General features: G+C 40.2%; 1 protein-coding gene across 3 annotated transcripts in view; it reads right to left on the bottom strand.

The window, feature by feature from the left end:
- Positions 1-3,323: 3,323 nt before the first annotated feature.
- Positions 3,324-22,601, bottom strand: part of ALDH1L2 (aldehyde dehydrogenase 1 family member L2) — a 66,458-nt gene continuing 47,180 nt past the window's right edge. The window contains exons 18-23 of one of the 3 annotated variants that reach the window (XM_053585757.1): positions 21,779-21,878; positions 19,259-19,357; positions 16,222-16,387; positions 13,189-13,294; positions 10,499-10,698; positions 3,324-7,581 (exon numbers count right to left, since the gene is read on the bottom strand). In XM_053585757.1, the coding sequence (XP_053441732.1) occupies positions 7,526-7,581; positions 10,499-10,698; positions 13,189-13,294; positions 16,222-16,387; positions 19,259-19,357; positions 21,779-21,878 (727 nt within the window). In that variant the 3' untranslated portion in view covers positions 3,324-7,525. The remainder of the gene's footprint in view (positions 7,582-10,498; positions 10,699-13,188; positions 13,295-16,221; positions 16,388-19,258; positions 19,358-21,778; positions 21,879-22,601) is intronic. The other 2 variants (XM_053585758.1, XM_053585759.1) reach the window with 2 other exon arrangements.

Raw genomic sequence — 22,601 nt, 5'->3', positions numbered from 1 at the left:
ATCCCCTTTTCCCATATTCTTGGGCTATAATTGGGTTATAGCTTAAGCTATAACTTGGTTTCATAGTAGGGCTGAGTACATTGGATACTTTTTCTTCCATTCTTGAGATACTTTACTAAGAAGAATATGTTCCAGCTCCATCCATGTAAACATGAAAGAGGTAAAGTCTACATCTTTCTTTAAGGCTGCATAATATTCCATGGTATACATATACCACAATTTATTGATCCATTTGTGGGTTGATGGGCACTTGGGCTTCTTCTATGACTTAGCAATTATGAATTGGGCTGCAATAAACATTCTGGTACAAATATCTTTGTTATAATGGGATTTTTGGTCTTCTGGCTATATACCTAGTAGAGGTATTGTAGGATCGAATGGCAGATCTATTTTTCGATCCCTAAGTGTTCTCCAGACATTAAGGCCTCAACAGTGCAAGGTAAGTGGTAGAACCAAATTCTAAGTCATTCAGCCACACCTCGCTATCACAGACCCTCCAGTCACTGCTATAAGCACAGGCTTTGAAGCTGTCTGGATCAAATCCTAGCCCAGCCATGTGTCTCAGTTTCAGTAGAGGGAATAACCATACCTTCCTAACAGAATTTTTGTAATAAAGTAACAAGTTAATAACTCAAGAGCTTAGAACAGTGCTTTATAAATGGGAGGTATTATAATGCCGTAAGAATAATACACAATGGAGGCAATGATTTGGGGAGACTTGGTGAGATGATAGATTGTATAGCCTGTAACTCAGGAATTCACTTCTAGGAATTTACTTAAATTAGATAAGGCTTTGTTCAAAATTTTATCTAAGATTTATTGTAAAAAAGGATGGAGACTTTACATCTTTTGTCTTAACCTGGATAGAGTTGGAGATCACTGTCTTTAGTAAAGTAGCACAAGAATGGAAAAGCAAGTTACCAATGAACTCAATATGAAGCCAGTAGATGAACTAATAACATGTCCGCACAAGAGAACGCTCAGCTTAATGTAAGAAGTGGGGGAGGCAGATGGGGGGGTTGGTGTGCTCCCACTTAATGGGCACAATGTAAGGGTACATGACACGCTTCCTGGGTGAGGGGCTCAACGACAGCAGGGACCTTACCTAACAAACGTAAACATTATAACCTGTTCGTTTGTACCCTTGTGTTAATCTGAAATATAAAGAAAAAGACTTATTGTGGCATTTAAAGTAGCAAAAAGCATATCTAAATGTCCAACAATAGAGAACAAGTTGAATTAAAGCCACTGAAATATGTGGAAATGTGTTTATTGCCATAGAAAAAGATGCTTGTGATATGTTAATTGAAAAAGGTACAAAGTTATGTATAATATTCTACTAATTCTCTAAAAAAAAAGTATCTATTTATAGAAGAAACCCCAACGGTCTCAAATGCCAGATGTGGGTTGTTTCCGTGCGGAGAAATTAAGGTTGATTCTTACCTTCCTGTTTTATGTATTTTTACATGATTAGGTATTGTTTAGTCATTTAAAAAAAATCCAGTTGGATGTTATTTGTATAATGCCTGTAGTAAAAACAGTGAAAATCCCCTACGTCTTATCCATCATCTTGCGTATCCTCCTCCTAGCCCAGGTTTCCCTCAACAGCTTTGTCTTCTCAGAGGGCAGCTGTGGAGAACAGAATTTGGCTCTTCACCCTGGCTCTAGCAGATAATGTCTTTTCTTTCTTTCTTTCTTTCTTTTTTTCTTAAGAGACAAGGTGTCCTTATGTCGCCCAAGGTGGGGTACAGTGGATATTTACAGGCATAACTCACGGTAGCCTTGAATTCTTCAACTCCTGGGCTCAAGCAGTCCTGCCGCCCCAGCCCCCTTGGTAGCAGGGACTACAGAGGCACCCTACTGCACCTGGCTGGATAATGTTACTTTTGCTTATTTAATTTTGCTAATTTTTTTTTTTTTTGTAGAGACAGAGTCTCACTGTACCGTCCTCGGTAGAGTGCCGTGGCCTCACACAGCTCACAGCAACCTCCAACTCCTGGGCTTAAGCGATTCTCTTGCCTCAGCCTCCCCAGTAGCTGGGACTACAGGCGCCCGCCACAACGGCCGACTATTTTTTTGTTGCAGTTTGGCCGTGGTTTGAACCCGCCACCCTGGGCATATGGGGCCGGCGCCCTACTCACTGAGCCACAGGCGCCGCCCATTTGCTAATTTTTTTTCAAGACAGAGTCTCAGTAGCCCTGGGTAGAGCACCGTGCATCATATCTCACAGCAACCTCAAACACTTGGGCTTAAGCAATCCTCTTGCCTCAACCTCCCGAGTAGCTGGGACTACAGGCGCCTGCCACAATGCCCAGCTATTTTTTCTATTTTAGTAGAGACAGGGTCTTACTCTTGCTCGGGCCAGTTGGTCTCAAACTGCTGAGCTCAAGCAATCTGCCCACTTTGGCCTTCCCAGAGTGCTAGGATTACAGGCGTGAGCCACTGCGCCTGGCCTAATTTTGCTAATTTATTTGTGTATTTACTTTGACAAATAGAGTGTACACAGTGTACCACCCAGGACCTGATTTCGGCATTGGGAATAAAACCATCTCAGCTTAATTAAAACCACCAGCTTTATTGCTTGACTACCTGTTTAGCCGGTATGATTACGCAGCTTTTGTAACCTCTTCATTTGACAGAAAGTATTTATTAAGCTCCTCCTGCATGTGAGGCATTGGAGATACAGTATTGAACAAAACAAGCACCTGGTCACAAAGCTTGCATTCTAGTGGGTATTGACTGATGATTAATACACTCCAGGCAGTGATAAAAGCTAGGAAAATAATGCACGATGAGGAGAATAAAGAATTACAGGGCAGATGAGCTATTTGAGTAGTCTTCAGGGAATGTACTGTTGGGCCCTGCCATGTGCCTGAGGCCTACTGCAACTTCCCGATCTTGACTAGAAGTAGATCCATCGAGCTACCTCCGCTTAGCAATGACTCAGCAAGGCCCGGCCTGAAACTGCCTCTACCTACATACAGCCAATGTGGCATCATGCCATTGGTCCAACCCTGTTACCACCCATCACACCACCTCAGTCCCCGCCCCTTCCACACGCCCTATATAAGTGGCTGCTTGTCGCAATAAAGTTGAGTTCCTGCTTCAACAGACTGAAGCTCTGTGTGTTCCTGTGTGTTCCTGTTCGGGCCGTCGACGCTCAGCCCCTGGGACGAGATCCGGCTGGCCCTGATCTTCCCTCAACTGCGACTGCTGGAGGACCCGGCAATGTACCATATTTTGCTATGCGTAATGCACTCCCGTGTGTAATGTACACCCACATTTTTGGCCCAGACTTGCAAGAAAAAAAATCTTTTGTTTTAATTCAAATTTTTATTTGCTTAAATTTAGGTACTTGTTTTTGTATTATAAAAAGGAATTTTCGTATTCTTTAACACATTATGGCACAAGAAATTTTATATAACAAAAAAATTATAAAACACAAGAACAGATACAAGGTACAAGAAATTTTATGTACCAGTAAGAAATAGTACTCCGAATGTATAATGTGGCTCCTTATCTTTCCTTCAAAAATTTGGATAAGAAAGTGCACATTACACATGGCAACATATGGTATCTCTAATCAGATGATACTTGAGGAGCCAGCTGTCAGGCTGTTTGGGGAAGAGTTGGAGGAAGAGGCAGTGGTATGCTGGCCCTGGTTATCACCTGTTCTGACTGTATCTCCTCCAACTGAGCTTAGTGAGGTCAAATTCAGCCTTGATGGGTATCTGCAAATGCTGGAAACCAGGTTCTTGTCCCCCCAGAGAACCATTTGTTAAACATTTACCAGCAAAGAGGGAACGGTAAGTACAAGGGCCCTGAGGAGGAAGCTTGCTTGGTGTGTTTAGGAACATCAAGGCACCCAGGATTGCTAGGGCAGAACAAGAGAGAAATTGATACGGAGCTGAGGTCAGACATAGCCAGGAGCAAGATCTGTGGGTCATGGTAGATAGCCTGGACTTTATTCTAAGTGAAATGGGGGGCGTTAGAAAGTTTTGAACAGAGTGGTGACACCATCTAACTTAAGCTTTGAACGGGACCACGTAAGGGAGGAATCAGAAGACCAGTGGGGAGACCTCAGGAGTAATGTAGAGAAGAGGCGATAATGGCTTGGTAGTAGAGGAGGTAGTAAGAAGAGCAATTTCTCCATTTTTTTCAGATATTACAAAGATTAAAAAATAGCATTTAAAAAGTGCTAAGCATAGTGTCTTCATACAGGAGGCCATCAGTAAATGATAGCTGTTGTATTATTATTGACACAGGGCTAACCCTGGGGGTGGGGAGGGGGTGCTCATATCTAGTTAGGAAGACAGATAATTTTAGTATCAAATATTAAATGCTATGTTTGAGACAAGTGGGAGCACGGAGGAGAGTCACACAGCCCAGCCAGTGGCATGAAAAGCCAAGCAGGGTGTTGGAGAGAAAGAAGTCTGCTTTAGCAAAGGCATGAGGATGGGGAATTAGAAGGGACGTCAAACTGCTTAAAGTGTCCATGCCACCCCAATTCAGTGGATAATCAGATCACAGCTTTATCTTTTAGCTTAGCAAAATAATCAGTGCTCTGAAGGAACAGCAGTGATTTAATTACTCTCTGTGTTAATTAAACCACCTACCAGGCTGTGGATTATTATGTTCCAATTCAAGTTCACGTGGTAAGTTGATGAACTCTGTAAAGACTGATTTTGATCAGCAGTCAGATATAAAAACTTTGAACTTTATGGAACTTGATATGAAGAAAAGAGTTCTTAATCTGGGGCTCAAGCATGACCTTTAGGATGTCTGTACATCCCTTGAAAATATTTGCAGAATTATATGTGTGCATGTAATTTTGGGGGTAAAAGTGAGACAGGGAGGTTCATAGCTTTTATCAGATTCTCAAAGAGGTTTATAGCCCAATGAAGATTAAAAACACTGCTACTGAGATTAATATTAGAGGGTAAAATAAAATCAGAAGAATAGAGATATTTTTGTCTGCTCATTCTGTCATTAAAATAATTTGATAAAGTGATATGCTAAATCACATGAAATCAGTTAAAAGCACTTCATTTACAAGCAATTATTTATGATAAGGCTTTCAATATTTTATTCAAATATAAACTGTCATTTAGGGCCAATCCGTGTTCATTTGTGATGGTAAATAAGCTGTGCCAAACTTTGATGGTAAACAAGCTTTAGTATAATAAAAAATCCTTACAGGCTGGGCAGTGCCTGTGGTTCAGTGAGTAGGGCGCCAGCCCCATATACCAATGGTGGCAGGTTCGAACCCAGCCCCGGCCAAACTGCAAAAAAAAAATAGCCAGGAGTTGTGGTGGGCGCCCGTAGTCCCAGCTACTTGGAAGGCTCAGGCAAGAGAATTGCCTAAGCCCAAGAGCTGGAAGTTGCTGTGAGCTGTGACGCCATGGTACTCTACCGAGGGTGACAGAGTGAGACTCTGTCTCCCCCTCCCCCTGAAAAAAAATCCTTACAGGCAAAATTTACTCCTTTTATCATCTTGGAATCAAACCTTGTATTCTTCCCTTTGAAAATGTCCTCTGCCTCTGATTTTATTGTTTTTACTATGGATCGTTGTGATCACTGTTTATCGATTCCCTATATTCACCTCAGGTAATACTGCAGAGTCTCCAGAGTAACATTTACTCCCTGGGGCCTTCTTTAAAGCCCAAGAAATAGGAATCTTTATTGAAATTTGACTATAGGAAGCTTAATAGAGGCTAATTTCTCTGGCCATCTTCTGCAATTCAGGAATTTGCCTTCTTTTAGTCATCTATGGATGGAATTGACCCACTTAATTACTTTTGTCTGACAGTGGGAAGTTACGTGAGTACTGCATGGATTGTAATATTTCTCAAGTGCTGACTGTGATCCAAATGCACCTTGTTAAGTGCATTGAGGATACCATCTCATCGAATCTTGCAACACCTCATTGCATAGAGATCTGTATTCCCCCTTTATAGATACCAAACATAGGCTCTGAGATATCTTGCCCAAGATCACACAGGCAGTGAGCAGCAGAACAGGTAGGTAGAAAAATGGAAAGACACATGTCCCATGAAGGATGAGTACACGGCAGAAAGCAGCAGATTTCTTTGCCTCATGCCCTTGCCATTTTTTCCCATGACTCGGCATTTTTCAGTGCAGCTGTATTAGGCACTGTGTCAAAAGAATGGATGAGAAAAGTGGTCTAGTGATTGATTCTTGAAAAGGATTGTGGGAAACTAATTCATCTAGTTAATCAACCTATTTTTAAAATAGTGATGAAAAAAAACAGTTAAATTTAATTGAGTACTTAACATAAGCAAAGCAAAAATGCAAGCTGCTTTACTTACATTATTGCATTGTATTCTCATAATAAGGGTCCTGAGGAAGGCATTACTATCCCTATTTTAAGCTGAGGCTCAAAGGAGTTGCATAAGTTTGCCAAAGGCACATGGATGGTAAGATGGTAAGATATGAACCAAGATCTATTTACTTTCTACTATTTCATACTATAAAACGTCTATTTACCTTCTACTGTTTCATACTATAAAATGTCTATTTTCTACTATTTCATACTATAAAATTCACTTTTGAAAATGACTTACTAGAGTTAAAACTATGTGGAGTCCAAAGATCATGTCATTAAATTCTGTATACTCTTGAGAACATCAGATAGTATTTTGTACATAGTAGGTATTCAAGAAATGTTTATGGGTTGACCACCCATCACAGTGGGCTAAAAAATAGAAAATCAAAGGCACGGAGATCTATCTTATTTCCAAATTGGAAAAGAAAAACTAACTTCACATTAGTTACAGGACATACTGTTCCTTGGAAATGGAATTATAGAAAGTCTTTTTAATAACCCTACATGTATGTATGGTTCAGAGGTTAAAACCTGTACATCCTCTAAAAGGTTCCAATAAAAGCACCTTGTGTATAACTGCGTGATTTTGACATTTTCAAGATGGACAACCAGGAATAGATTAGTCTTGGTAGAGAAAAAGCAGCTTGATATTTTAGAAATACGTATGATGGCAGGCCTGTGGCTCAGTGAGTAGGGCGCCCGCCCCATATGCCGAGGGTGGCGGGTTCGGACCCAGCCCCGGCCAAACTGCAACAGAAAAATAGCCGGGCGTTGTGGCGTGCGCCTGTAGTCCCAGCTGCTCGGGAGGCTGAGGCAAGAGAATCGCGTAAGCCCAAGAGTTAGAGGTTGCTGTGAGCCGTGTGACGCCACGGCACTCTACCCGAGGGCGGTACAGTGAGACTCTGTCTCTACAAAAAAAAAAAAAAAAAGAAAGAAATACGTATGATATACAACATAGTCAAAACCCAACAACCGTAAGTCATTTGAAGGTATAAAGGGTGTATTGGAAAATATTCAGGCACGTGTGTAAATGCTTTGCCCTGTGGTCTGACCCTCTTCATGGTCCATGTGTGCACTTCTTGGCTCATGGCTGCCACCTTCTGTCTCAGCAGTTCCAGGCTTCTTAAGTGTGTCTAGAGTTGAGAAATGGTGTCAAGGTTTCCTGGTGACTGTGTTGCTCTAATATTCCAGTGTCACCGTCTTGGTTTTGAGGTATTCGTTTAGAGCTTCCTCCCCTAGGAAAGAGAAGAGCAGTAGATGGACCATGTTCAAAGGTGGATGTACTGTCACCAGACTTCCAGACATAGGTGTAGGTAGGTCACTAAGCAAGGGGAATGTGGCCAAGGTCATTGCTTCTCAAACTTTGAAGTTCATACAAATCACCTGAAGACTGTTAAAACCACTGATTCTGATTTAATGAAGTCCAACATAAGCCCTGAAGCTATAACTATTGCTGGATGATGTTGATGTCAGGGATGCGTGGATTACACCTGGAGTAGTAAAGCTCCAGACCAGCTGTTGTGTGACCGGAGACACAGCAGCTTTGCCATGGGTATAAGCTCGCTCCTGCAATTAAAGGGTAAATAAGAAACAGACTACATAGTATGGGATGGCGTGTAGCGAAGTTCTTTATTCGGGGATCTGATTTTATACACTTCTAGTCACGTACACACTTAATTTATCATCCGTTAGTTTCACCATTACCTCATTTTATCTATCTGAAATTAACTTGTAAGGAAATATCCTGTTACCGCATCAACACAATCACTTCTACAGTAAACATTCTCTTCTAGACACTGACTAATCTCTTGGGCAGGTATCTAAATAAAGATCACAAAGAAGAAAGCAGTCACAGGGGAACAGAGTTAAATGGAAGAGTACCTTCAAGCGTTCACTCAGTTTACTCAGCATGAAGTAATGACTGTGTCTCTCCTCAGGGCAGAGCACCTATAGACCTCTGACAATATGTTTTTAACATACATCAACCCTCTGGCCCATATCTCTGAGGAAGGGCGACATGCCCTTTGGCCTCAGGCTTAACCGGGTGCACAACTTCAGAGAATTGGCTTGTGGAATTTTACCTCCAGGCAAGCTAACTCTGCGCATGTGGGGGGGGGGGGGGGCAGGTCCCTTAAGCCTCTGTAAGAATAGCAAGCCATTTTAAACTCACACTGAGTTCACTTTGTGTGCTTGATGTAGGATATATTTATTTCTAAATATTATCCTGCACCAGCTAGCAGGCCTTCATAGGACCAGAGAGTGTAGGGTGGCCACGTCAACCCAAATCCTTTCTCCTGTATTTCCCTGCTTGATGACAAAATTCACCTTCTCCTTTTGTCACCTATGCTGAACAGAAGTGACCAGGATACTTACTGTCCTTCCAATGATAGTAAATGCAGCAGAATTAAACACAGGAAAGAAAGTCTGACATCACTTTCTTTTTTTTTGCCAGGACTGGGTTTGAACCTGCCACCTCCCTTATATGGCGCCAACGCCCTACTGCTTGAGCCATAGGCACCGCCCCTGAGATTGTTTGATGTAATCTTACTTTAAAGATGGGGAAAATGCAGTTTATGTTAGCAACACATAGGACCATGTTTAGGCAAAAAATATATATATATGTCTGCCTTTGTTCACCCATCACAGTGGGCTATTTTGAGCTAGCACAATCATTCATCTCTTAAAGGGCAATGACTTTGCTGGTGAAACTAATGAGTATGTAGTTCTAGAAGCTGAGCTTAAACAAGGGCTGTCAACCATGTCCCCACATTAGAATCGCCCAAGGAGCTTTCAAAACTCTTGATCCCAGGTCACACCAATTAGATCAGTATTTCTTTAGCATTTAAAGCAGTGATTCTCAACCTGTGAGTCGCAACCCCTTTGGACTGTATTAAAGGTTCGTGGCATTTGGAAGGTTTTGAACCACTTGTTTAAAGCTTCTGGGTGATTCTAATCCAAAGTGCAGCTAAAGCTGGAAACCACTGAGCTAAGTGGTTTTCAAAGTTCGGGAGGAAGAAACTGTTATGCAAAAACTAGTGCTTTATAATAAAACAACAAAGCTGTTCAATTACACTCTATCAAAAGACAAGTGAAACAGGGATGCCTCATTTTCTAATAATTTCCCTTAGAAAGCCTCCCCACTGTTTTGGATCCATGGATGAAAGCCAAATTAAAGACATGGGAAAGAAAAATCATTTACCCTCACCCGGTGGAATTTAAAAGGAGAACTACTTTTATTGCTGCAAATATATTGCCAAAAGTCATCAAGAAAGAGGAAAAAAACGCGAATCAAACTTGTAATATATCAGGCTGTAATTTCAGTAAATTGCAGACATTTCAGTTTTTGAAACCTCATGACAGACTGAATATGGGGAGTAAGACATGGGCTCCACAAACAGACCACCTGGCTTTGAATTCTCTCTGCCAGTACTTGGCTGTGTGACTTTGGGCTACTCACTCAATTTCTCTGAGCCCCATTTTTCTGTTCTGTACAATAAGATAATAGTGGTACCTATCTCTAGATAGTACCTAGAGCTAGTGTGAGGATTGCTTGTGCCTCTATGGCTTCAGTAGAATAGGGCTTGGCACATATTTAGCATTCAAAGTACACTATTCCTTGAAAGGTGTTAGTATCACTGCAGACAGTGAATTACGTGTCTGGCTTTTTATAAACTCTAAATCTTATTCCCCAGACTTCCAACAAACCTTGCCAGTTGTAGTATTGACTCTGAAAGACTACCAGGCAGTTCAGAGACAGGATTTATTCCTGGAGCTAGTTGTTACTGCCCTCCACCCCTTTTCCTTTCTTGGTTCCATTTAGTGCCACAAAAGCTAAACCAAGTTCATGGTCAATGTCAGATTTAAAAAAAAAAAAAAGATAAATTTTAGCTAAAATATATTGTCAGAGTTTCTTTTTCCTTTCAACATTCATCTTTTGAAAAGAATCATCTTTCCCCATAATTTGTATGCTTTTCTGTATGTATGTTATATTCCATTAAAATGTTTAACATTTAAAAAAAAATTAGTGCCCTTGTAAACCCAGATCTAACTGCCATATAGGAAATGTCCTTCAAAACGATATTCAAGTGTTGCATGAGACATAGAGCAGATGTGGCCACAAAGGGAACATGCAGGAGAAAAGTAAAGCCATACCTAAGTCTTTCCCAAAGCCAGATTGTTTAACTCCACCAAATGGGGCTGCCACGTCCGTCTTGTTGTATGTGTTAATGAAAACAGTTCCAGCTTCCAGTTTTTCACTCACATACATAGCTTTGTTTATATCTTTTGTAAAAACCCCTGAGGCCAAGCCATACTCTGTATTATTTGCTCGCTGCAGTACTCCATCGATGTCCCTACAAGATGTTTTTAGGGAGACATAAAACTTCATTAAATGTAAAGCAGAGGACTCTCATTTTATGTTCAAAAATTTCTCACTGCTACGCTAGAACCAGAAAAACATGACGGCCACCAGTTTAAGTTTTCATAAATAAAACATTTCAATCTTATACCAAAAGAAATAGTATAATTCTAATATTACATTTTTCTTTCCTTTTTCTTTTTTTTTTGTTTTTGAGGCAGAGTTTCACTTTGTCACCCTGGATGGAGTGCTGTGGCATCATAGCTCACAACAACCTCAAACTCCTGGGCTCAAATGATCCTCTGGCCTCAGCCTCCCAAGTAGCTGAGATTACAGGTGCCCACCACAACACCCAGCTATTTTTAGAGATGGGGTCTTGCTCTTGCTCAGGCTGGTCTCAAACTCCTGAGCTCAAGCAATCCACTTGCCTTAGCCTCCCAGAGTGCTAGAATTACAGGGGTGATCTACCATGCCCAGCCACTCTTACTCCGCTTGATATGTTGCACATGGTAGGGACCACATGTTTATGGCCTGGACTAGAGGCAGAAAGATAGCCTTGTGCCATTTCTTGTTGAGGACTGTCATGATGCCATAGTTCCAAAGCACCTTGTCTACTTCTGCAATAACAATAAGCATAATGCTGGCAGCAGCAGATACTTGACTTATTTATTTTTATTTTTGGACAAAGTCTCAAGCTGTTGCCCTCGGTAGAGTGTCATGGTGTCAAAACTCACAGCAACCTCAAACTCTTACGCTTAAGCAATTCTCTTGCCTCAGCCTCCCAAGTTGCTGGGACTGCAGGTGCCCGCCACAATGCCCGGCTATTCTTTTGTTTTTGCAGTTGTCATTGTTGTTTCCTCAGTGTATGTGGCTGCTGCCCTACCCACTGAGCTACAGGTGCTGCTGATACTTGCCTTGTTTAATCCTCAGAATAACCTAAGAAGGGACATAGTGTTATTAACTCAACTTCATAAATTAAGAAACTAAGGCGCAGAGTGGTTAAGCAACTGGCCCAAGTTCACAGAGATAGTGAGGGGAGGAGGCTGTGCCTACTCTGACCCCCTACACCATCCTACCTTTGGCCCCCTGTTAGTTAACAGCCCAAGTGTTTGTCTGTGTCCCCCATTAGATGGTAAGCCCCTGGAGGACAGGGACTGCGATTTATCCACATTCAGATCCCCCCATCCTGGCTTCTAATATCTGCATGTTTAACACCAAGACCATCCTGGGGGCAAATTTATGATGAGAAACAGCCAATAACAGGTGTCCTTGGATCACTGTGTCAAAACCTTATTCAATTAAGCTTTGTGTCCCCCGAATTCTCTTACAATATGTCTATCAAAGACCAACAGGGATTTTTTTTTCAACTTCTCACTGGTTGAACGAACCCTTAAGGCATTCGGAAGGATTTTGTACAGTACACCTGCAGCCTCTGTTGTGTTAATACTGTTTGATGAGCTCAGTTACCACTTGGCTTTCCTTGCTATGCCGAACACTTTAGGGAGTTTCATGGAGCATAACACACCAGCGGATCATTTGCAGTTGCTTACATGGTGAGGGTGAACAATTCTATGAGAAACTGAGTCTCAAGCTTTTCGGGGCATAATCTTTTGTGATAACAGCACCCTTAGTTTGGGAAACTAAGATATCACAGATGCCTTCTCTAGGAATGTAAATTTGAAAACTGGTTGTGTTTGTTTTGTTTTGTTGACACAGAGTCTCACTATGTCACCCTCACAGCAACTTCAAACTCTTGGGCTTAAGCACTTCTTTTGCCTCAGCCTCCCAAGTAGCTGGGACTACAGGCGCCTGCCGCAGTGCCTGGCTATTTTTTTGTTGCAGTTGTCATTGTTTAGCTGGCCCCAGGCCAGGTTCGCACCCGCCAGCCTCCTTGTATGTGGCTGGCGCCCTAACCACTGTGCACTGGTGCCAAGCCTGTATTATTTTTTAGTTATTTACCTTGTTCCACAGCCATTTTAAATATCAACTGTACAACACGGTGGGGGTGGGGGTGGGGGAGAGCAGAGAGAGAAAGAAGGAGGGAGGGGCGGGGAAAGGAAGAGCAGAGAGAGGGAAGGAGGGAGGGGACTGGGGCCTTGGCGTGTGCCACACCTTTTGGGGGCAAGACACAATTGTAAGAGGGACTTTACCTAACAAATGCAATCAGTGTAACCTGGTTTCTTGTACCCTTAATGAATCCCCAACAATAAAAAAAAGAAAAAAGAAAAAAACGTCAACTGTCCAAAAACTAAAATTGAATCAGCCTAAATTCCATTCTGTTGGCCATTAATTTAAGCTGAGTAGCAAAAATATATTACGATCTATAATGGTTAGCAAGATCACACTCTTCTAATCATTTAAGTTAATTATTCTTATGGTAGAAAATTACATGTTCATTAATTTTGTGTTCTGTGTCTAACATAATGACAGAAAAGAAAAACTTATCTAGACAAAATCTAAGTTACTTTATGTCTAAAGAACATACCCATTTTGGAATTTAGAAATCACCATAATGGGCCCAAAGGATTCCTCTTTGGCAAGATACATGTGGTCTTCCACATCTGTGAACACAGTTGGTTCCATAAAAAAGCCTTTTGAGGGGGGGAGTAAAAAAAAGAAAAGAATGTCAATTATAGATCAAATTATTTTCAATTAATAGTTCTTCACTTAATTACATTATGGATGATTTTTTTTTTCTTTCTCTCTGGCCCTGTAGAAGTACAAAGAGTTTCATTTCTGTTTGGTGTGGGCATTCCTTATTTTTTAATTCTTCTTATTCATTCTTACTCTTGTTCTTATTTTTAATGTCTTTATTATGAAAATTTCAAACATACGTGAAAGTAGAGAAAACAGTATAATGAATAATAAAGTAAATATCCATATTTGCTATATGTATTTTTTCCTATTTAAATATTTTAAAGCAAATTCCAGATCATAATTTTCACTTTCAAGTATTTTAGTACAGATCTGTAAAAACTGGGACATTTTCTTACATAACCACAATACTCTATAATATCACACTTAACAAAGTTCATGCTCAGTCTTTATTCATGGTTTACATTTCATTTTCTCTTATTGTCTAAAAATTATCATTTTTACATGTATTATCATACATTTGTCATGATTTAGGATTCATATGAGTTCTACACATTGTATTTGGTTATTAGGTCTCATAAATGTCTTTTAATCTAGAATATTTTGTCCTTTTGCTCACCCCCTTATTTATTTATTTATTTTTTATGTCATCATCGTGTTAAAGAGACTCAGTTGTCACGTAGAATATCTAACCTTTTAGATTTGTCCTTTGGGTGATATTTCCCTATCCCTTATAATTTTTTGTATTTTTTTATCATGGTAAAATATACATAACATAAAATTTTCCATCTTAACCATTTTTAAGTGTATAGCCCTGTGTTATAAAATTTATTCATAACAGGCAACCTTCACCACCATCTATCTCCATAACTCTTTTCAGCTTCTAAAACTGAAACTCTGGCTTGGACACAGTGGCTCATGCCTGTATCCCAGCATTCTGGGAGGCTGAGGCAGGTGGATTGCCTGAGTTCAGGAGTTTGAGACAAGCCTGAGCAAGAGCGGGACCCTGTCTCTATTAAAAACAGAAAAATTATCAGGGCATTGTGGCGGGCACCTGTAGAGGATTGCTTGAGCCCAAGAGTTTGAGGTTGCTGTGAGCTATGACAACATAGCACTCTACCGAGGGCAACAGAGTGAGACTCTATCTCAAAAAAGAGAAAAGAAAAGAAAAAAGAAAAATGGAAACTCTTTCTGTTAAAAAATAACTTCCTTTCTGGGGTGGTGCCTGTGGCTCAAAGGAGTAGGGCACTGGCCCCATATGCCGGAGGTGGCGGGTTCAAATCCAGCCCTGGCCATAAACTGCAAAAAAAAAACAAAAAACTTCCTTTCCTCCCTCCCTCTTTCTTTCTCTCTTTCTTCCCTTCCTTTCCTTTTTTTCCTTTCTTTTCTTCTTTCTCTTTCTTTCTTTCTGGACAGGATCTTACTTTGTTGCCCAGACTGGAGTGCAGTGCCATAATCACAGCTTACTGCAGCCTCAAACTCCTCAGCTCAAACAACCCTCCTGCCTCAGCCTCCCAAGTAGCTCCCAATACACTACCATGCCTAGCTGATTTTTTATTTCTTAACTTTTTAGAGTTAAGGGTCTCTATGTTGCCCAGGCTGGTTTCAAAATCCTGGCCCCAAGTGATGCTCCCACCTCGGCCTCCCAAAGCACTGGAATTACAAGAGTGAGCCACTGCATCCAGCCTGTATTTCTTATAAATGAAAAGTTTGGCCTAAAGATGTGATTAGACTCAGCTTGTGATTTTTTGGCAGCAGCACTTCATAGTTGATATGTGAATTACACATTTTGTCCCATCAGAAGACACATAATATCCAGTCATCCCTCTTTCACTGATGCTAAGATTGACCAGTGATTTCAGGTGGTTCTGACCTGACCCCTCCATTGTATTTATTATTATTATTATTTTTTTAGAGACGGAGTCTCACTTTTGTCACCCTTGGCAAAGTGCCGTGGCATCACAGCTCCCAGCAACCTCTAGCTCTTGGCTTAGGTGATTCTCTTGCCTCAGCCTCCCGAGTAGCTGCGACTACAGGTGCCCACCACAACGCCGGGCTACTGACCCCTCCATTGTAAATTTTTGTTGTTCCCCTCGTGACTGGCAAGCAACGTCAGGAATGATACTTTGGCACCTTGCAAATACCAGGTCACCATCAACCTTTCACCTCATAACCTCAGCCTCTTTTGATGATCATGGCTTGAACCAACTATTTCATCGATTACGAGATGTAGAATGGTGATTTTCTTTTATCCTATCACTTCTTTTTTATATTAATTAGCAGAAATTCTTCTGTAAAAAAAATGTCTGCTTTACTGGCTACTTGGTTACATAGAAATTCAGTTAATACAGGAAACACAGGATAAATGTTGAATTTTTTTCTTACGATTACTGATGTTCAGAGTAAAGCGTTGGGTGTGTAATCTACCCACAACAATGAAAAATGAATTTTTGCAGTTTTTCTCTCTGTCCTTGTCAGTATCATAACACTGAGACCTATACATGTTGGTCCTGCTGTAGACAACAGAAACGAACCCTTCCTGGGCTATGTTGGCTGAGATTCAGTCTCATAGGTGCAAGAATCAAGACCAACAGTCCCTAGTAACACAGTTCTCCCTTACACTTTCCTGCATAGCTAAGGGCTTGTCACATCCATTTTATTATTTGATTTCCACAGCCTCATATACCAAGGTGTGTCCACTGTATCTCATTTTATAAAGGAAGAAATTGAGGCTCAGAAAAATTGTACTGTCCAAGGTGCCACACTTATAAGTGATCAAACAAGAGATAGAACTTAGTTCTGACTGCATTATAAATGCCTTCATTGACTCTTGAGGTAAGAGAGTCCAGGATGAAGACTGTTACCATCCACTCCAAGTGCAGAAGGCAGGTGCCTGGTAAACCCCCCAGGAAGGTGAACTTACCTGGCCTTTGGACTTGCCTTCCCCCGTACACCAAGGTGGCTCCCTCCTTCACTCCAGCTTCACAGTATTGCAGCAGCTTTTCCAGATGGGCCTTATGATTTTGGGGCCCATGATCAGTAGATCTGTCAAGCGGGTCACCAATTTTCATCTTTTTAATTTCTTCTACCTGCATGTTACCCAGTCCACAAAAACACAATTCACGGTTAGTGACAATAATGGGTACCCTTGATTGAGTTTTTTCTGTAGTGGATATTGTACTAAACTGTTCGTGCATGTGTTGTCATTTGTCTTCACAGCAGCCCTGGAAGGAGCATTTATTATTTCCCTTTTACAAGAGAAAAAACTTGAGTCCTAAAGAGGTTGTGTTTTGCCCAAGCACATACAACGATGGAATGCTGAAGACTTTTCCTATTTGAAATCTCAAGTTTTTAACCACTGTCTTCTATTTTATTTTTATTTATTTATTTATTTAATTTTTTGCAGTTTCGGCTGGGGCTGGGTTTGAACCCGCCACCTCTACCATATGGGGCCAGTGCCCTACTCCTTTGAGCCACAGGCACCACCCTAACCACTGTCTTCGAACAGAACATAAACTACACACGCTGATCTGAAAAGTATCTTCAATGTGAATCCATTAAAAAGAGCAAAGTGATGTTCTGAAATTTTCATTAATAGTGCATACTTCTACTCTTTCTAAAACGGCCACATTGTTAGGCTGGGCACGGTGTCTCACACCTGTAATCCTAGCACTCTGCGGGGATTGCTTGAGTTTAGGAGTTTGAGACCAGCCTGAGCAAGAGCAAGACCCCATCTCTAAAAACAGCCAGGCATTGTAGTGGGCACCTGTAGTCCCAGCTACTTGGGAAGCTGAGGCAAGAGGACCACTTGAGCCCAAGAGTTCGAGGTTGCTGTGAGCTATGGTGCCATGGCATTCTACCAAGTGAGACTCTGTCTCAAAAAATAAATAAATAATAAAACGTCCATAATATCTGTTTTTTTTTTTTTTTGCTTCCTCCAAGGTGGCAGACCACCCTCGTGAAATTCTCATGATATAGCCATGCCAGAGGAATCACTAAAACATTCTGGTGAAAAACAATCTTTATCACACAGCATTCATCACCTATGTCTTTGTAATTGCCTCTTGTACTCCTCAGTGATCTTAATCTATTTCTGGATTTTCTAATGTTAAATCTAGTTCTAGTAAGAAAAAGGAATGGAGTTATCATGACCCAGAAGGGCCATGAATTTGAATTTAGGCCTGGCAGTAATCACTCAGAGCCCTGCACACAGTCCTGTGCTGGGTGAGAAGCTCTGGGTGGGCAGGGATGGTGTCTGTCTTGTTTACCTTGAATTCTCAGGACCCAGTGTTTGGTCTATATAGGTACTCAAGAAATAGCTGTTGAATGAATGAATGAATACCGGTAGTATGTGTGCAAAACATGCTTGTTGACTTGATGTAACAAACTCCTAACATTTCTGCTCCCAGCATCTGAAATTTCAACAAGTTGTAGCTGATTCTTGATAGCCCATGACACATAACATCACAAACTGTATTTTATTCAGACACAAGAGTGAATTATACTGTGATGTTCAGGAGACAGGTACTGCCCACTTGACTGCCCACCATCTGCCGTTCGGTACCACTTCCTTTTATCCACTTTCTTGAGAAAAGAATACCTTCACTTTTTTGGTTGGATGGGGTGTAGGGAATTGGCTCTGAGGAGAAAAATCTGGGTGCTTGTTTTGCGAATATAAGCAAATTCTGAATTACTATCCCCTTCATCATGACATAATGTAGTATAATTTAGTTTATGTTAGTTACAGAATTCATCTTAATAGTCTTACAGATGACTTTTAGTCCCATATTTATGGAATCCTGATCCATGTACAGGGCCTTATTTGTTTAGTTATTTTAGTGGAAGAAATCATATGCTGTCATATTAACTATGAGTCAGGAATTTGTAAGAATCTAGAGGTGTACCTCTCAGAGTCAATTTAGAGATTTATAAAAATCTAGAGGTGTATGTCTCACAAGTGTCAAGGATCTAGTATACTACATATGCACAGTGAAATAGAGGTAATAACAGCAATTAAGTATACTTTATCAGGCTTTCAAAGAAACCTATAATTTCTTACTATGAAAGATTATAAACACACAATAGTAGAAAAATAATACAATGACACTACCTACTTATCACCCAGTTTCAACACTATCAACTCCTGGGCAATTTATTCCCTTCTTTACTTCCTGTCTTCCTGGGTTATTTTGAAGCAAATTCCAGACATCATTTATACATATATAATCTGTATATGTATAAGATTATACATATGTATATACATAATCCACTGTATCTCATTTTATAAAGGAAGAAATTGAAGTGTCCACTGTATCTCATTTTATAGTAGTGCCTGTGGCTCAAAGGAGTAGGGCGCTGGCCCCATATACTAGAGGTGGTGGGTTCAAACCATATGTATATACATATGTATATAATCTATATGTATATATGTTCTTCCATGAACAACTGCCCAGCTGCGATACAGTTCTCTCCTTTGTTGAAAAATACTGCTCCCATGCCCTTCAGCAGAAGATAAAATATTGCAAACGTTATTTGAGAAGTCAAGATTGTCGTAAAATTGTCCACACAGAGAATTAGGTGTTACGAGAAGCCAAGTAAACAACACAGAGACGTCATCAATAATCCTCTTGGCCTTGTTGGTGATGAGAAGGGCTAGAGATGTATATTATTATACATATATAATCTGTAAATATGTCAGCATATAGCTATAAAAAATAAGGACTTCTAAAAAACACTAACCATTATATTGTTATCACACCTAAAAATTCATTAATGATCCTAGAAGTACTTTTTAAGTAAAAGCAATTTCTTTCTTTTTTTTTGCAGTTTTTGGCTGGGGCTGGGTTTGAACCCACCACCTCTAGTATATGGGGCCAGCGCCCTACTCCTTTGAGCCACAGGCACTACCCAAGTAAAAGCAATTTTATACAACTCATAGAGCAAATCTGAAGGTGCCTCACCACTCTGGTCACAAATTCATCGTGGATAGATTCTTCCACGAACAACCGCCCAGCTGCGATACAGTTCTCTCCTTTGTTGAAAAATACTGCTCCCATGCCCTTCAGCAGAAGACAAAATATTGCAAACGTTATTTGAGAAGTCAAGATTGTCGTAAAATTGTCCACACAGAGAATTAGGTGTTACGAGAAGCCAAGTAAACAACACAGAGACGTCATCAATTATCCTCTTGGCCTTGTTGATGATGAGAGGGGCTAGAGATAGTCGGTTTTGATTTAGCATATTTTTTAGGAATTTTTGTTTCCTCCTTTCCCCCTGGTATTCCTGAGCACTTTACCAATACATGTGCAATCATAAAGATAGAACCTTCAGGGCAAATTTTGTGTTGCAAAAAAAAAAAAAAAATCTAGATTTTCTATAAATTTAAGTGTAATAACTTATAAGTTTTGCTTTAAAATCTCTCCATTAGTTTGTACAAGTCACAAATGTTTAGAAAGCTTCCCTAACCCCTAACTCATGAAACAAATTATCCGTTTTTCAAGAAGGAGTTTGGAAAATCTTTGAATTTAAGGCGCTCAAAAATGACAAATGGGGGGACAAGGGAGTGGGGAGAAGGGAAGAGGGAGAGAGATGGGTGTGCTTCCACTTAATGGGCACAACGTTAGGGTGTATGGCACACTTCTTGGGGGAAGGACATAATTATAGGACATTGTAACCTAATTATTTGTGCCCTCATATTAACCTGAAACAACAACAAAAGATAATTCAACTTAAAAAATATATATATAACAGTGTTCAAATGTTAATAGACTCAACCTAAAAAAAAAAATGACAGATTTGAAAGACAGATGGATTTTGTATATCTCCCCTTTCTAAATGCAGCTTCTAATTTACCTCTAGGAAACCTCCTTGGACTGGGTAAAAAAATATAACAGATGCATGGAAGTAATGTTTTTCCTATATGTGCATCTTTAAATCTCTTAAGATTATGTCGACTATCTTGGATTTGGGGTTCTTATATGGTGCAAACTAGGACTCCTTAAGGTTATATATTGCTATCCTGCAGAGTCCAGTAGTGGCTAATATTAAACTCACTATTTGTGAATATTCAACTTTAGGGAAAGGGAAAGAATGATTTCTTAAAATCATTACACTGGGATTTTATCCTTTCTTACAATTATTTCACCCTTAGCCATCTTTATTCATTCCTTTTTATTCATGTTACACAATTGAGAGTGTGAGATGACTAGTGAAGACTTATATTGAGCTGGGTGCTTTTAAAAACATTAACAGACTTTGGTATAGGAGGGGAAAAACCCTCTTCCACTTATTTTCTTTTCCCCAATCTTGTTTTTGGAAGGCTCTGGAAGAAACCCAGATATCCAGGGGAGTCCTAATCCCTGATGTCAGTCCAGTATCCCCGGCCATTGTCTGCCACTGAAACCTCCAGATGGGCTACCCGGCAGTCCTCGTGGCAGAAGTGTTTGGCCCTTCCTCACTCCCAAACCACTCCATTCTCCTACCGGCCTTTACATGGTGAGTTTGACTGTGGGCATTCACTCAAATTACAGTTTGGGGGAATGGGGAACAGATTCTTCTTAGTGCACAGAACAGAGGATTGCACAGAACCAGGCCTTTTCTGGAACTGCAAAAATTACAATAAATTATACAGAGTGTCCAACTTTTTCTTGTTTTTTTTTTCTGTTGCACATTGGAAGAAGAAGAGTTGTCTTAGGCCACACATTAAATACATACACACTAACGAAAGCTGATGAACAAAATGAGTTTAGGGGTAATATCTAACACCTCAGATATGCAATGCAGGCCTCAAATAATGTGCATGTGGCCCACGGGCTTCGGATTGTACACCCCTGTTATCAGAACTCTGCCCAATTGGCTCATTTTATGCATCTCAGAAATGAAGAATGAGGGTTAGGCCAATGTGGTTGTTTCAAAGTTTTATGTAAAATAAGTTTTTATACGTATTTGAAATAGTTGAGACACACTGGGTTCTGCAAAAATAGTACATGAGTTCCTGGGTACCCTTTACTCAGCTTCCCCCATGATAACATCTTACAAAACTGAACTACATTGCTAAAATCAGGCAAAGAATGTTGCCAAATAATGTTTTCAATAAGGAACCCTTTGTTGTGTCTAGAAATCTTACTGGAAGCTCAATCTGTAAAACAAGTAAAGGTAGAACTGCTCAGGTTGATGGGACGAGATGTTTGAGGCAGAGGAGGGAGAAGCGGGAAGCCTTCTAAAAATGTCTTTTCAATTTTTTAATATGGGACTGCTAAGATTCATATCCCATTTTTAAAACACTAATAATTAGAGAAATTATAAAGACATTCCTTTTTAAAATTAAGTGCTCTGAGTATTCCCAAGTCTAAGCATCAAAAGGATGGTTTCTGATTATCCCTGGACAAAACCATATCTCAATTTAAGGTCTCTGATATAGAAGGTGGTGGAATGTGTTTTAGAAGCAGGCACTTATTCACTTGGATGTGGACCACTCTTACCATTCGCACAGCCTTGTCAAGTTCACAGTCTTGGAATATTATAAGTGGGGACTTGCCACCAAGCTCCAGGGAAACTTTCTTCAAGTTGCTCACAGCACAGCTAGAGGACAATGAGTGAGAAATGAGCACTTAGCTTGCCTCTCTCTCCCCCCTTGCCTTTTAACAGCGTCACCATTACACTCAGCATGGAAAACATAATTGAGCCTCAGAAATGTTAAGAAAAACTCATCTGAAGACAAAAACATGGCTGGTAGGTTGGTGATTACTGTCGAAGTTGGGGGATGAGCACCCGGGATTCATTATGATTTTCCACGTGCTTTGTATATATTAGAAATTTCCCATAATACAAAGTTTTTTTTTTTTTAATTCTGTGGTCAAATAATTAGAGATTCTCTAAGTTAATTCAGATTCTTTAGAGATTTTGGTTACATAAAGGCCCTGGCAAGGAATTCAACCTCTAACCAGACTACTGGAGCATTGGGAGGAAAAAGATCAAGTTTTAAAAGTGTGCTGTTTATTTCTCTGTTCTTACAGAAGTATTCTTATTTAAAACATTTTGAAAATATCCTCCAAAAATGCATATAGAAGGAAAATTCCACTCCGTTCCGTGACCATTGTTTTTGCCATTTTGATGTACTTATTTTGGGGCTATGTGCTACCATAGCTTTTGCCTTGTTTAACATAGTTGAGATCACCCAATGTATACAATTTTATACTTTATTTTTCTTTCCATTTATAACTTTAACTTTACAACATTATTAAAATTTGTTCAAGGACATGACTGTACAGTATTCCATTATGTTGGCATACTTTACTGCTTTAT

This window comes from Nycticebus coucang, chromosome 3, assembly GCF_027406575.1.
Source record: "Nycticebus coucang isolate mNycCou1 chromosome 3, mNycCou1.pri, whole genome shotgun sequence".
NCBI lineage: Eukaryota > Metazoa > Chordata > Mammalia > Primates > Lorisidae > Nycticebus > Nycticebus coucang.
Note: the sequence above shows the minus strand (reverse complement) of the source record. Positions and strands in the feature narration are given on the sequence as shown.